We start from the raw sequence: 15,249 nt of genomic DNA on the forward strand, positions 1-15,249 counted from the left end.
ACCTCTTTTCCCTGCCCGGATCATCCAAGAATGAATGAACAGTAGAAAAACAGGGAGGAAATTTAAATATGCAATCAGGCATTAGTTGGGACTGGCGCATTTATGGTATGTTAAATATTAGTGAATTTTACTGTCAAGGTTCATTAGATGTCTGAATTATCTTTTTAGGTGACTGCAAAATTGCATTTATTGAGCGCCTTCAATGAGACCCTTCTAAACATTGAGGGAAAGAGAGTGAATGAATCATTAAAAAAAAAAGGATGATGTAGAAAAGAGCATCGTCAAATCCGAGTTTAGGAATGAGTAATTTGATAGCAGTCGGGACATAATGAATTGGCAAAAGCTGGACCTATGGGGTTAGATCTTCACAGGTTTGGGATTTTGTTAGAAGTGACATTTTGTGGCATTGCACATACCATTAAATTGGCCTTTTGGAGAGTCTGACAAAAGAGATAAGCTTTACTGATTGAGGTGTGTATTGGAAAACCTACATGGTGAGCAACACAGAGTAAGAGCCATCTTGTCACAGCATTAGCAACCTGAGGTAAACTAGAAAACAAATGGAGAGTCTAGTGTACAGCAGCAAAGCTTAGCAACAAATTAGAAAACACTGCCTACTATCCACACCGCAAAGGACCAACGCAAACACCGCCACCAGCAACAAAAAGGACTAAAACACACCCCAGGACCAACTCTGAATTGTGAGAATGGAATGAATTTGGGAGTCATTGCTCCTGGGCTAGACTTACCTTGTCCTATTCATGGCTAAAAACACCAGAAAATGGAGTCCAAATGGACAAGACATAGACCACTCTTGAAGATGAATTACCTCCGCAAACCTTTGGAGTCAAAGCCTTTTTGTCTCTTAACCAGGGTCTAGCAAGCCCAGCTGCACAAAAAAATATGGTAACACCTCCAATCCATCATTTGGCACAGGGGGAAAAATGTTCTTGTGCCCAGGGAGATTTATCTTTAGGGAAAACCAATGTCCACCGCACCGTGATGCTACTCACCTCTGCATGATGCTCTTCATTTTGCTGGAGGACTTCAATGACTAATTCCGCCAAGCGTATTGTGTCTTCTAGTTTTTTGGCAGGGGTGATTAAGCGGCCTACATTTTCTGTAGTACAAGAATTGGAGTTAAAATTCATCGCAAGTGTTGAGCCAGTGTTGCGGCCATTAGAACTAGTGGGTAAGAGATCCCAGAATAATTTAACAGCTTAAAAAAATAAATTTCTCATGCAAATGTTAAATGCTACATCATTAGTAGTGAGCAAACCATGAAGCCACTTTAAGAAATTATTATAAGATTATGACAAAACAGTGCTCCAGCTTGGCATCTGCCCATTGAGTTTTCAGAAATATGGTACTGCCTGTTGCAAATTGAGTGACAGTGACATTCTGTACCCACAAGAACATTCTCGAAAGACAGCATCCATGGGTGACCTTGGTATGCCACCAAGCTTCTGCATATGCTAAGACTACCTAGATATTCTGCCTACAGAATAGTCATGCCACATCTCCTCTATCAAGAGCCTCTGGATCTTCTTGCAAATATCACCTTCTTGTATAACATTTGTACTAGAGGTCTACAGAGTGTATTGGCATATATTTAAAATAAAATTTAAAATTTTAATTTTAATTTAAAATAGAAAATATTAAAAAAAATTTAATCCATAGTGAAGGATGTGTCTGTTTCAAACAGAGGATATAAGCGATATTAATTCTTTTTGGACAGAAGACTTCTGTGTGTAACTGTCCCATTGTTTTCATCAGTGAATGCTCAATTCTAGGGTTCTAGAGAGAACACTGGATCTCTTTGCCCATCTTCCTCTCATTGGATTGGATTGGATTGGATTTCTTTTATTGGATTGGGGCTCCTCTGAAAAGAGACTAAATCAGAATAGTTCAACAGGGACTTGGAATAAAAATAAAGGGCATGTATGTGGGTTAATATTAGTTGATCCCTTTAACCACACTTTCTGAAACTCTACCTAGAACTCATGTTTTTTCACATGGCTAGAGATACAATGATGCTTTCTAGTGAGCAGGGAGGAGCAATCAACTCCCTAAGATGCTCATTTACTTGTTTTAGCAGGAAAATGTCTCTTTTAAGAAAACATTGGAGAAGTCATGTAACTAAGCATGGTCTCTGTTGGCTGAGGTCAGAATTAATGAGTATTTCACTAGAATAGATGTAAAGGGCTACACACAATAAAAAGAAAATTGATAGGATTACAGATTTAGAGCCTGAAGGGATCCATCAAGTCCAACTCCTTCATTTTACAGATGAGGAAATGATGGGGACAAAGGAAGTTAAGTAACCTGGCCAAGGTCACACAGCTAATAGGTTCTACTGTGTTCTAGAAGAGATGACTGATTGCATACTTCCATTTTTTCATTCCATGTCTTGTCAAATAAAGCTAGGCTAACCTGGAAAATTTAAATTCCAAGATTGTGTGTAAGTGTATGTGTGTGTGTGTGTGTGTGTGTGTGTGTGTGTGTGTGTGTGTGTGTGCATGCTGAGCCATCCCCAGAAGAAGAAGTTTGAATTGGGTCCATCTGGATTCTCAATAGAATCCTAAAAAAAGCCTTCCATCATCTCCTCCTCCTCCGAGCCCTGTTAATATATTGGGTGGTTAAGGGAACAGAGTTAATTAGCAGTTAGCTTAATTCCTTAGGAAATAAAACTATTTGCTAAAGGATCATTGTATTTTTGTGTGGGGAGAAGATAGGTATATTTTGGCTTTAACTTTACTGGAGAGAAAAATAGTTGTTTTGTGAACTTTTCATGTTTAGGAATTGTTTCATTTTTTATATTTGTGTTGCTAACGTTCTTTGAGCACATAGTAGAAAATTTTTGAATTAATAAAGGTTTATTGTTGGCTCAGGGGATAGAGCTCTCAGTCTGGAGTCCAGAAGACCTGCCTTCAAATCTTACCTCAGGTACTTACCAGCTGTGTGACTCTGGGCAAGTCTCAACCTCTGTTTGCTCAGTTTTCTCAATTGTAAAATGGGCACAGTAGTAGTTACTATTTCCCGTAGTTGTTGTGAGGAACAAATGAGATATTAACAAAAAGGAATAACTAAGAAGTGCTTAGCACAGTGCCTGGCGCATAGTGGGTACTATATAAATGATTATTCGCTTTTCTTCCCTTCCTTTCCCACTTGATTAATTGCATTTGTTGTTCTCTCTGTGATTCTGCGACCTTTAGCAAAGTGCTATTGGTTTCGTGGGGCGCTTTCTCTCTTGGCTACATTATATTACAGGAGACTATAAATCCTTCTTATTTTTCTTTGAGCATGACCAAATATATATGACATTGTCCCATTTAAAATGTAAATCCTTGGAAGACAGGGACTATTTTTGTTTTGCATAGCGTCTGCCTTATAGGAAAGGAGTAAGTGCTTAATTAAGGTTTCTTGATTGATTACTCTGTGGATGGGTAGACCGAAGCATTTCTCTTCTGGGCCAAGACAGATATGAAATCTGCCCTTCCAGCAGCAATTGAGAATACACTGATGAAATATCCATTCAGATTTCCTCATGCATTATAGACCTTCATCTTTCATTGTTTGGCTTGGGGAAAGCAAGATCACCCACAACATGGCCCTTTGAAGTCCTATGAAAAGAAGGTGAACTTGATCAAGTCTTCCAGATACCCAACTGGTGGGGAAATGAACAAGAGGGAAACCTGAATTGTTAGGTGCTTGTGATGGTGCCCCAGTACAGAAACAAGCACTCTCGAGTCTCCCGGGGATAGCCAATGCCAAATCTCAACGATGCTACATCTCAACATCTGGTTACACCTGAATAGAAGGAAAAGGGAGACCAGGCTCCGGGTGGCATGGGAGGACATGGTAGGACTGGAGAGGTTCATTCTAATTCATAAAGCTAAATATTGGGGGCTTGAGGCCACTTACCTGTGGTTTACTTCCCAAATAAGCAATGACAATTTAACTGCAGTCTTTAAGGCATTATAAAACATACTGTGTACATACGTCTGAGTAATAAGTGCAGGATGAGGTATTTTCATATCGACAGGTTACTTTGCAAAGGGAATTTCTCTTTGTCAGTAGCTAATGTACACATTTCCAAAGGATTTGAAAATTTCCCATCCTCTGCATATTACCTATTACACACACACCTACACACACACACACACACACACTCACACACACATACACACATATACATTGCCTCGTAAACACATTATTCTGCACATTAATACATATCTTCTGGGGAATCCAACTTAGCACATCTTCAAAATCCTTCCTTAGCTTTTTTAAAAAAAATTTAAATCCCCTTCCTTTATCTTAGAATCAATACTGTGTATTGGTTCCAAGGTCAAAGAGTGGTAAAGGCTGGGCAATGGAGGTTAAGTGACTTGTCCAGGGTCACACAACTAGGAAGTGTCTGAGGCCAAATTTGAACCCAGGACCTCCCATATCTAAGCCTGGCTCTTAATACACTGAGCCACCTAGCTACCCTCTCCTCCCCACCCCAATTATCTTTTAAACAGGTGAGTGTTTTGAACTTTTAGAAGCCTTCACTAACTAGCAAGATTTGACTTATTTACTTACCCTTACAAGTTGATGACTTTCACCCATTCTTACTTTGAAAGAATTTTTATATTTGGAGAAATTTAAGATGCTTTAAGCAGGTCCACTAAAATATATGTATTAATGCTCAGTACTTTTTGATTGATCACTATCTATCTTTCTGTCTCGATAGATATGCACATATATGTATAGATGCACCTAACCTTTTCAGGGATACTTGCAAGTATACACATATATGTGTTTGTTCATTGTGTCATATATATGCATGTATATGTCTACATGTATATATATCTACAGTCAGTATGTTTAATAAAACCCTTCAGTTCTTAATTTTAATAGGCAGCCATCCAAGTAAATCACTTAATAATCCTCAGTCTACAAAGCCAAATCTGCTAATTAACCCATGCAACCAAAATTTTATTTTTTAAGTGTTTCATAAAGGATGAACACTCAGTTAATAGAAAATGGATTCGTGAAACTTCTTAGGATAGAGATCTGTCGTCTGTCATTTTTCTAGGTCATCCATTGGCTGAAGGATAGATGTTGATACTAAGAATGTGTCTCTAAGATGCTGTCTTTAAAGAAGATGCAGGGGCAGAAGATCTTGCTAGGAAGCAGAGGCTGAGGAACACAACGGTATGTCTAGAACTTTTTTTTGTTTGTTTGTCTGTTGCTTGGTTTTATGTGTTCAAAACTGTCTCTGCTATGTTGTAATATCTCTGTGGTCCTCATGTCATGGTAGCAGCTGGAGCACTGGAGGCTGAACAAATATAGTATACTTAGAATGACATTTCATACAACAGAATTTAAGCTCATACGTATAAAAATTGTCATGCAAAATGTTATGCAACAACAATGTTATTTTGTGCTGACATTGAGATTTGAAAATGTTGCATATGTCAGACATTGCTAGACAAAAAATGTGGACATTTGGAAAGAAGTGCTATCCGTGGAGTCTCTCAAAAGCCTATCAAGATCCAATTGAGAGCTGAACAGCCTCAGCTTTGGAATGACTACCTGCTATGTATTAAGACCAAAAGAAACTTGAAGAAAAAAACAAACAAACAAACATGGACAGGTAAGCCAACTAAACTAGAGAAACAGCAGAATGAAGGAAAGGGAAACCATTACTGTACTTGATGTTTGCCTAGGTATGCCCTTGAGCCTCTGAGTTAACGTGTTAATCTGCCTTTGCAAGGATGGAGGAGACCCTCCTGGTGGCCGGTGAGCTGTTCAGGTAGATGAGGGGAGACAGTGAAAGTAAAGAGACAAAGTGACTTTAACAAATGGTGACAAATAAGATGACCGACTTGGAACGAAACAATGGAACGGAAGCATAAATGGTGATACAAAAATGGAGAGCTGCTCTTGTCCCAGGAAATGTCAACGTTCTCCTGGTGGGACATCATTGGACAGGCATTGGCACCACTCGACAGCCTCTATAACCCTGGCCCTACCTCATCACACAGAAGATGACAATTTCCTCTCTTTAATGGAGCCAACTGTCAGTGAAGAATGTGATCGTCATTAACGGGTTGAAAATTCATTTGGAGAATAATATTACCAGTGTTACAGAAATTGCTTCTTCCGTTCTGATAACAGGAAATATCTCTTAGGAACTCAAAGGTCAGAAGCCCTGGTTTCTAGACCCAGCTCCCACTGCTTGCTGGCTTTGTGATGGTGGACAAGTCAAGGAATCTCTTTTGGAGCCTCAGTTTTCCCATCTGTAAAATGAGGAGGATGAAGTTGGCCTTGCTGGAGGGGGAGGGGGTTGTTGTGAAGTTTGAAGGAGATAACATTCAGGAAAGCGTTGAAAAAAATACAGAACATATTGTAAATGATCAGCTATAATTATTAATTTCCTTGTCCTCTTTGAAGCAGGGGAATGCAAGACTAATTGCTTTGTAAAGATTTTTTATTTTTAAAAGAGGAAATGTCTACATTAGTTCAAGATAGCTGGAAAATATTCTTGCTCCCTTTGTGGAATTTAAGCATGTAAAAATCTGTCACTTGAAAAAAAATGTGTGGATTCTGATTGTTTTCAGCTCATTTAATTATTTTCAATTTGGAATTCTCATGGCTTTTATATTGTGGGTTGAATCATATATAAAAACTTGCCAGCTCTATCAAATATGTTACTTGCTATTCCAAATGTTAGAATACTGCAATTCGAACTTGACCCATCTGTCATATAGTTTACAATATCAGCCCAGCAGAAAATTCTATAACAATAGCCTTCTCGTCAATATAAATACCAATATCCAGCGATATCTGATTTTAGAATTCCCCCCTTTAATGAGAGTCTCTGAAGCCTTAGGAAAAGTAGTCTCTGCTAATATTTCTGGTTTTTAGCAATCTGTATGGTGAGGGGGCCACTTTGTTGCCAAAAAGATTTCTTGGTTTGCTTGAATTTTCAATGGGGAGGAGGGAAAAAAAACAGATTTGGCTGCAGGTTATAGGAAATAGATTTTGGGTGTTTTGAATTCTAGGGGTGTTAATAAAGGGATCGGGATAGCGGGATGAGCACAATATTCTGCTAAGCCATCTGTTTCAAAGCAAAAGTTTAAGGGATCCTTTTCAGTGCTGGACTCCTTGAATGTGGCAGTGTTGGATGTAGAGTTAAAAAAAATTGAAATGCTTCTGGCTTTGCTACACTTTGGAATGTATCACAGGCAGGCCCCACTTTAGGCAATGGACGTGTTATCTGAAAAGTTGAGTACAAAGTTAAGTTAAAAAAAAGATTTACTTATATGTTAAATGCACTAGAGGGAATTGCAATTTAACGGAAGTCCACCATTGATCCTGTTGTAAAGCAAATAATGACCCCATAACTTATGTTTGTTTGTTTGTTTGGGGGGGGCAGAGCTCAATTGCTTTGCTTTATTTCCTCCCTCAAAGTTCTTCAAGACATCTTGACTCACTTGTCCCCAGTCATGTTATACTCAAGATGTACCATCTGCGTCCCATATTTCACGATGACTTCTTGTCTAGCCTCACAGTGTCAGTGGCTCCTTTTATTCCCAGCCATTGGTGACTCACAAAATAACAAAATAAACTTCTCATCCATCCCACCACCCAAGAAACAATGGATATTGTTCGAAGGGCTTGAAATGTTAGGGAGAGCTTTGGAAAGGGACTTCCTTCTCTTCGCTGCTTGCCCTCTATTCCAGTGGGAACATTCACCACCATGAGAAAGGGGAAAAAAAACCCAACACTCAAAAATTCCACCCAGTCCATCATACCTGGAAGTTTCCCACTGAATTTACCCAATTACCATAGCTTGTGTTTACACAATGAAATCACTTTGGCTCCAGAAAAGAGAGTGAAATGTGACCGATACAAACAAAGAGAGGGTTTTTTTTTTTTTGGAATGCTCACATCAGCCAAAAAAGAGAGAAGGACCAGACATTCCAATTAGCTCTCAGATAACCTGGCCAGCTCTGGTTCTGCTGCCAGCCACAGAAATAGCCATGAATGGATGGAGCTGACAAGTTGCATCAAGACCCAGCTTCCCAATATGTTCCTGAGGACACCAGTGTGTGGGCCTTGTCACTATTTAAAAACACCAGCTCCTACAACTTTATTTACAGTATTCTGGGGTGGGATAAAAGCAGAGAGAGAAGCCTGACACCAAAGAGACAGCTGAGAAATGCCTTCCAGAACATTGACTTTCCTTAGGGCTGTAGGTACATGGGCAAATGAATCAGAGATTATCAAGAGCTTTCAAAGGCCAGCCAGTCTCCATGGAGGAATGAACAATGGTCCTAGTAATTCAATCAAGGGAAAGGTTCTATTCTCCCCCCCCCATCTCCTTTTTCTCTAGCCTAGAAGAATATAGCACAAGAACATACTGTTTTGTACATGACGTTTACTCAATAAATGATACTTAACGAATGACCAAATTGTCCACAATTCTCTCCACTGTTTACCTGCGGACATAATGTATTTCATTTTGATAAAGATCTTATTGAAGATTCCCCCCATCATTGCCACCTTCCAATAATCCACCTCCATTCCTAAAATTAGAATCCTTCTTTGTGACAAAGATGCTTAATTAAGCAAGCCAAGCCAACATGCTGGCACGTCAGACAGTGTAGATGCCAACTAATTTTATGGTGCTTTCACAAAAATACTCTAGTCCTCCAGGGGAATGGTCACCAAACAAATTATTGTCCATATTGCTTCACCTTAAAGTCTTTGGGTAGATAGAGAGACCAGAAGTGGAGGCACATGCATTTTCAAAATCTCTTAAACTCTGAGGTGCTGGGCCAGTTCCATGGGAGACTGTTCTTCTGGAACCTTAGAACCTTAGACTTCTCTTCTAACAGACCTTATCCAGCTAATCTCAGAGAACAGAGCACTTCTGATAGGACATGCTACTGATAGTTTCATAAAATGGGAAGGTTGAAATCTCTTTTCAAACAGGAGCAAAGTCAGCTTCAGGACAAAAGCCAACTTCATCCTCTCTGAATTCTAACAATTTATCCACGCATTCCTTTTCCTCTCTCAGCTTCTACATGACACCAATGCATGGGGAAGAAAAGTGAAAACTTCAGCCTATTACAGGACAGGTATTCCAAGTCCATTTTGTGAGAAAGAGCACCCCCGTTTCGGAGTAAGAATGCTCATGCCTTTCTGAGTATGACTCCACATTTCTAATATTCTATGTCTCTATCTTTGTATCTGTCTGTCTACATAGCTGTCTTTCTGTCTGTCTGCCTGCCTGCCTGTCTATCTATCCATCCATCCTTTATTCACCTCTCTCCTTCCCTCACTCTTTCCCTAATTCTCTTCCTCCCTCATGACAACAGTTGTACCATTGTACTTTGGATTGAGCAAACTGTTGCTAAAGAAAAGCTATCATGGATTCTGCATCATTTTTCCCTTTCCCTCACTCTCCTATATCCATTAGTCACCAATATATCTCCAGTCACATGTATCTGCCCAAATTTGGGTTATCTCCTCTACCCTAGATAATATTGCAACATTCTCATTCTTGGTTTTCTTCCTGTCACTCTTTCCTCTCTCCCAATCTATCCTTCAAACAATTGTCAAATTACTATTCCTAAAACACAGATCCGAGCACATCAGTTCCCTACTGAAAGAAAATATCAATGCTTCCTTATTACTTTTAGGAGAAAATACAAAAAAAAAACCCATAGTCTGGCATTTTGGACTCTCTAATATCTAGGTACCATTACTTAGAAACAATTTTTAACATCACTATCCCTTACTAATGACTTCTCACAACCTCTCCTCCAAAGGAAAAAAATATGAAAACAATCCTTCATAGGCACAAAGCTTGAAGCGACAGCTAATGCACTGAGGGTAGAATCAGGATCTCAAAGGATCTTAAAGGCTACAGTATTGAAAGGCTAAATCAAATAAGACAAAAATCAATATATGTATATATGTCCAAAGTCTTATATTTTGATATAATCTTCATATGTATGATGGAAGGAGTCAAAATTAGATAGCAGTTCTGGAAAAAAAGACCTTGGGGCTTTGCTGGACTGTAATTTCAGTATGACTCAGTAGTGTGATATGGCAACCAAAAATGTTAATGAGACCATGGGTTTCAGGAGATGAAGTATAGCTTCTTGGAATTGAGAGGAAATAGTCCCACTGGACATTAATTACTCTTGGGCATCCTACTGACCAGTTCTAGATGCCATGCTTTAAGAAGGAAGAAGGATAAGCCCAAGAGTGTTCAGAAGTGGCCAGTCAGGGTGGTAATGGGTCTTGAGCTCATGGAATTGGAGGATTAGCTGAAGGAACTGGATGTGCTTAGATTGAAGAAGAGAAGACTAGGTGTGGGGACCGCAAACTATTTAAAGGCAGCTGTCATGTCCAAGAGGAAGTAAGACTTGGTCTATTTGACCCTAGAAGACAGAAGCAGGAGCAGTGCCTGGAAGTTGTAAAAAGGTAAATTTAGTCTTGGTGTCAAGAAAAACTTTCTAACAATGACAGGTGTCCCATAGCTGAATGGAATGGGTAGCATCAAGGGGTGGTGAGTCCCTTTTCTTCCCATGTGCCCCCATCCACCCTTGGAGGTATTCAAGCAGAAGCTGGACAACTCTTTCTATGTGTTACTAGGGATTCCTTTCAAGCACAGATTACCACCGAGGTCCTTTCCAACTCTCAAATTCTGTGAAAAATAAGAGTCTTTCCTTGTAAAAAAGAAGTTCAATAGAATGAAATAAATCAGCACAATGGTCAATCTGACAGTGTTTGCTTCATTCTGTACCTAAGTCCACCTCCCCTCCAATGACAATCCTCTAAATTTACAATTGATCACTGCACTGGTAAGTTTGGAAGTTAGTTTCCTGTGTCACTTATGATTCTAGTTTTGTTTTAGGTTGCCCTCCTTTTCTCACTCTCTATCTTAGTCAAAATAGTCTTCTAGTGGGCAGCTGGGTGGTTCAGTGGACAGAGAGCCAGATCTAGAGAGGGGAAGTATTGGGTTCAAATATGACCTCAGGCACTTCTCAGCTGTGTGACCCTGAGCAAGTCACCTAACCCCCATTGCCTAGCCCTTACTGCTCTTCTGCCTTGGAATCAATACACAGTAGGGATTATAAAATGGAATGTAAGGGTTTTTGTAAAAAAACAAAATAGCCTTCTAACTGTTGCCTACACACAACATTCCACCTCCTGCCTCCATGCCAGAGCATAGTTAGACCCTTATGTTTGGAATGTCCTCCCTCCTCATCTATGCCTCTTGAAATACCTGGTTTTTGTTTTTTAAGTACAGCTCAGGTGCATCTCCTCTATCTTTTCTGATCCTCCTACAAACCTCTCCCTGCGACGCTTCCCTCCCTTCCTCCTTCTTTGTACACCTCCCAACCCCTGTCCTTTCTTGTTTGATAGAAAAAGGGCTTTGGACCAGATCTGTGATTATATGGGTAAGACTCTCTAGGCTGGCCACCACCTCGGCTGCAACTGTTATAGATTGCAATTAATCAACATTTCCGCAGCAGCAGGTATGTGCTAAGCACTGGGCTAGATTCTGGGGAGACAAATACAAATACAAAGAATAGAGTAAATCTTAATCTCAAGAAGTTGATACATTAATCTTTTGTACTTGGAGTATTGTCTAGACAACTGAGAGATCAGTCACATGTATGTAGGTATGTATGCGTGCATGTATGTATGTATGAGAAGCAGGACTGGACCCCTGGGCTTTATGACTCCAAGGATAGTTCTCCACCCACTGTGCACACTGACCCATAAAATACTTGTGTCTGGGCAGCTAGATGGCTCAGAAACTCAGAATCCTAAACTCAAGTGTGGCCTCAGAACCTTACCAGCTATGTGACCCTGGGCAAGTCACTTGACCCTGTTTGCCTCAGTTTCCTCATGTGTCAAATGATCTGGAGAAGGAAAAGGTAAACCATTCTAGTGTCTGCCAGGAAATGTGGTCCATGCACGCTGACCCAAATGGGGTCATGGGGAGTCAGACAAGATTGAAAAATGCCTTTGTATCTATTTTTAATCCTACTTATCTTTGTACGTGTTGTATTCTCTGAGTCTGCTCATTTGGATAAGGAGGAGGTTGAATCCGATGACCTCTGAAGTCCCTTGTAGACAAGGTTGTGCTAGAGCCAGCTCGAATCAGATTGCTACATTTTCAGTATAAGAATTTATCCATCAGAAATCAGTACTTGCTACAAATATGCCCTAGTTGATCATTTTTTCATTTTGTAGATTTAAGAAAATACTGGTAATTCAGATTAAATGTTAATGTTTTCTATGCATAAATAAATCACATCCTCAACTTACTTTCCTCCATTCTCCCTATCCTTCAGCCTAGTCATTAAACATTTACTCCTTTTAATTCTAGACTGGAATTTCTAAACCTAGGGTCCGTGCATAGGCTTTTTGAATATTTTGATGGCTGCATTTTAATCTAATTGGTTTCCTTTGAAATCCCATGTCTATTTTGGGCATTTAAAAACATTGTTCAAAGAAGGGGGAAGGGTGTTCCATAGATTTTTCCAGTCTGCCAAAGAAGTCCATGGTGCAAAAAAAAGGTTAAGATGGCCCTAGTTCAACCCATTATCTGCAGCTTTTTCACTGTTTAAGGTCAGTTTAATAATGAAAAGATTCATTTCTCTTGCTATCACTCTAAGAGGAAGAAAAGTCTCTTTCAGTGAAATGTGAGCTCACTGAAAGCAGGGATAGTTTTAATATTTTTTCTTGGTAAACTCATTGCCTTGTAGATGTTTAATAAACATTTGCTGACTTGAAGTGCATTGGTGAGGGACTTGGGTCCTCTGGCCAGATGCTGTTGAGAAGAAATAGTTGCCACATCTTGTTGGCACACGTGACATCAGAAGGTCTCTAAACAAATGATGACTACTCAGCTTGAAGTACACTTGTATTAAAGTATAAAAACAGAAGAGAGAGTCCAAACTTTCCATGTGTCATTCTTGTTCAGCTACCTGTACTTCTTCATTTCAAAAGAAAAAGCTTCTTAGAAAAGCTGATCAATGAATAGGAATTGCATTATGAAAAAGACAGGATGAAAAGTGAAGATCTACAACTTTTCATTTCTCTCTATGCTTGCTTCCTGCCTGTGGCATGTTCCTAGATCTTGGCTCAGCAGGAAGATCCTCACAAAGTCACACACTTTCTTTCCTCCTCCAAAGACCAAGGTGAAGCTGTTTCACCTCATGTTTCAGGATGATTACTTCAAAATGATCACTTTTGCCATGTTTACTTATTTTTGCCCACTGGGTTTCTGAGGAGGGGGATGAGAGACCAAACTATTAGCTCAATTTTCCTTTTGAAAAAGGGAAGAGAAGCTGAGGATGAAATGCTTTGGAGATGAAAAGAATCGGACGAAGGTCGTAAGTGTGTCTAATAAGGGAGAGAGCTGGTCACTGACATTATCCACTTTCCAGAAAGAGGAAAAACATTTTTAATTGAGCCAGGAGAAGCCTTTGAGGCTCCCAAGGAACAAGGGAGAGCAACACCCAACCTAAGAAACTCAAATATCAAAATCCTAATTTCTAGCTCTGAGAAATCAGCTTTTGCTAAAAGGAAGAGGACCTTGAGCTGGTTCCATAGAAACATTTCAGAGGAAGTTTGCCACCATTCACACAAGAAATCAGGTGCAGGCACTGAACCAGAGAGAAGGCAATATTCTAAATGGCTTCAGAGAAAAGCCACACTCATTCATCAGTTTCTGAATTCTTGGGCTTCTTATTAGGCTAAGAGGGAGTTTATAAATGTGCTCCATTCACTATGAAGTTTTTCCCCTAAAGGAATATAATTAATGAACCATGTTATTGTTTAAAGTCAATATATTCCTTTGCTGAATTCATGAAGTTAAAAAAAAACAAATAGAAATGTTCTCCATTGATATATGTCATATAATGCTGATCTACTTGATAGGATCTGTGATTTCATTGGGTTGCGAGGCTCCCAGGAAATAACTAACTCCCTCCACTAAAACATACTGGCCCCTTCCTTGCAATTTGGAGAATTGCTTAGGGCACTGTGAGGGTAAGTCAAAGGCAGAATGCTCATACATCCTGGGCTTTCAGACTGTAGATTCCAAGCTGACCTCTCTATCCATCAAACCATCAAATTTTCCTGCAATACAAATTCACGAAGGAAATGGGGACCATCAGCTTGTAGAGAGGTACAACTCGCCATTGAGTTAGGAGATACAGGCTAGGGAATTGCCTGAGGTACATAGAGATTATAAGTAAGTGACTTGCCCAGGGTCACACAGCTAGCTATGGAAGTGGGATTGAATCAGGTCTTCTTGACTCCAGGATCAGTGCTCTAGCGCACCAGGTCACACACTGCTTTTTTGGTTAACAGCAGTAGCTTTATGTCAGGCTCTTCCTTTATGGAATCTACCTCCGAGGTGTTATTCACCAACAAAAACAGAACATCCAAATACTAGGAGCTTCCCAGAAGGTCACCCCACAAAGAAGAGGAACAAAAACAGTTAAACGCATGAGCCACTAAGACAAATCACTAAAATGGCTAACATCCATTTTCTACCTCCTCACAAATTTGCTCTTCCCATACATTACAAACAACAACAAGAACACGAACACATCTCCTCTAGCTTCATTGCTAGCAGTATACATTCATTGAATAACACAAACTTCTCCATAGGTCAGAATACAAGAAAAGAAAAAAAATGGAAACTAAAAATGAGGATTAATTTGATTCAGTAGCCTTTGAAAGGAAATATGACCACGTGAGGCCAGATCCGAAAAATGTTTGCACCAACAAATGGAATGATGTTCCATTGAAAAGGAGGAATTCTGTTCCTTTGAAGTTTGTGCCTTTATCGAAGTTCTCTAGAAGGTCAACAGCTAAGGGGTATGATGTGTGTTGAGACAGCACAAATTAACTCCTTAAGCATGATTGTAACTCCCCTTCAGTCTCCAGGAGTGTACAACTTAAGGAGCCGGATAAAAAGAAAATACGAAAATAAACTAAATATAAACTCTTTAGTTTATAATGCATATACAATTGTTCACCTGTGTCCTTTTGATTCTCTATATGAGAGAAAGAGAGAGAGAGAGAGAGAGAGAGAGAGAGAAAGAGAGAGAGAGAAAGAGAGAGAGAGAGAGAGGAGAGCAACAAGGAGAGAAGAGAGATAAGAACAGATACGCAGAATTAATGAGCAAGTGGACCAAAATGCCCCCCACTTATGTG

General features: G+C 39.6%; 1 protein-coding gene across 3 annotated transcripts in view; it reads right to left on the reverse strand.

Annotated features, from left to right (window-relative positions):
* The window catches only part of CADPS (calcium dependent secretion activator), a 441,690-nt gene that overhangs the window by 1,897 nt on the left and 424,544 nt on the right, over positions 1–15,249 (reverse strand). For 2 of the 3 annotated variants that reach the window (XM_056804349.1, XM_056804347.1), the window contains one exon: positions 1–1,120. This exon is cut by the window's left edge and continues 1,897 nt beyond it. In XM_056804349.1, coding sequence (XP_056660327.1) covers positions 924–1,120 — 197 coding nt within the window. In that variant the 3' untranslated portion in view covers positions 1–923. Of the gene's footprint in view, positions 1,121–15,071; positions 15,090–15,249 lie in introns of all 3 variants that reach the window. The other variant, XM_056804348.1, reaches the window with a different exon arrangement.

Source organism: Monodelphis domestica, chromosome 7 (assembly GCF_027887165.1).
Source record: "Monodelphis domestica isolate mMonDom1 chromosome 7, mMonDom1.pri, whole genome shotgun sequence".
NCBI classification, from domain to species: domain Eukaryota; kingdom Metazoa; phylum Chordata; class Mammalia; order Didelphimorphia; family Didelphidae; genus Monodelphis; species Monodelphis domestica.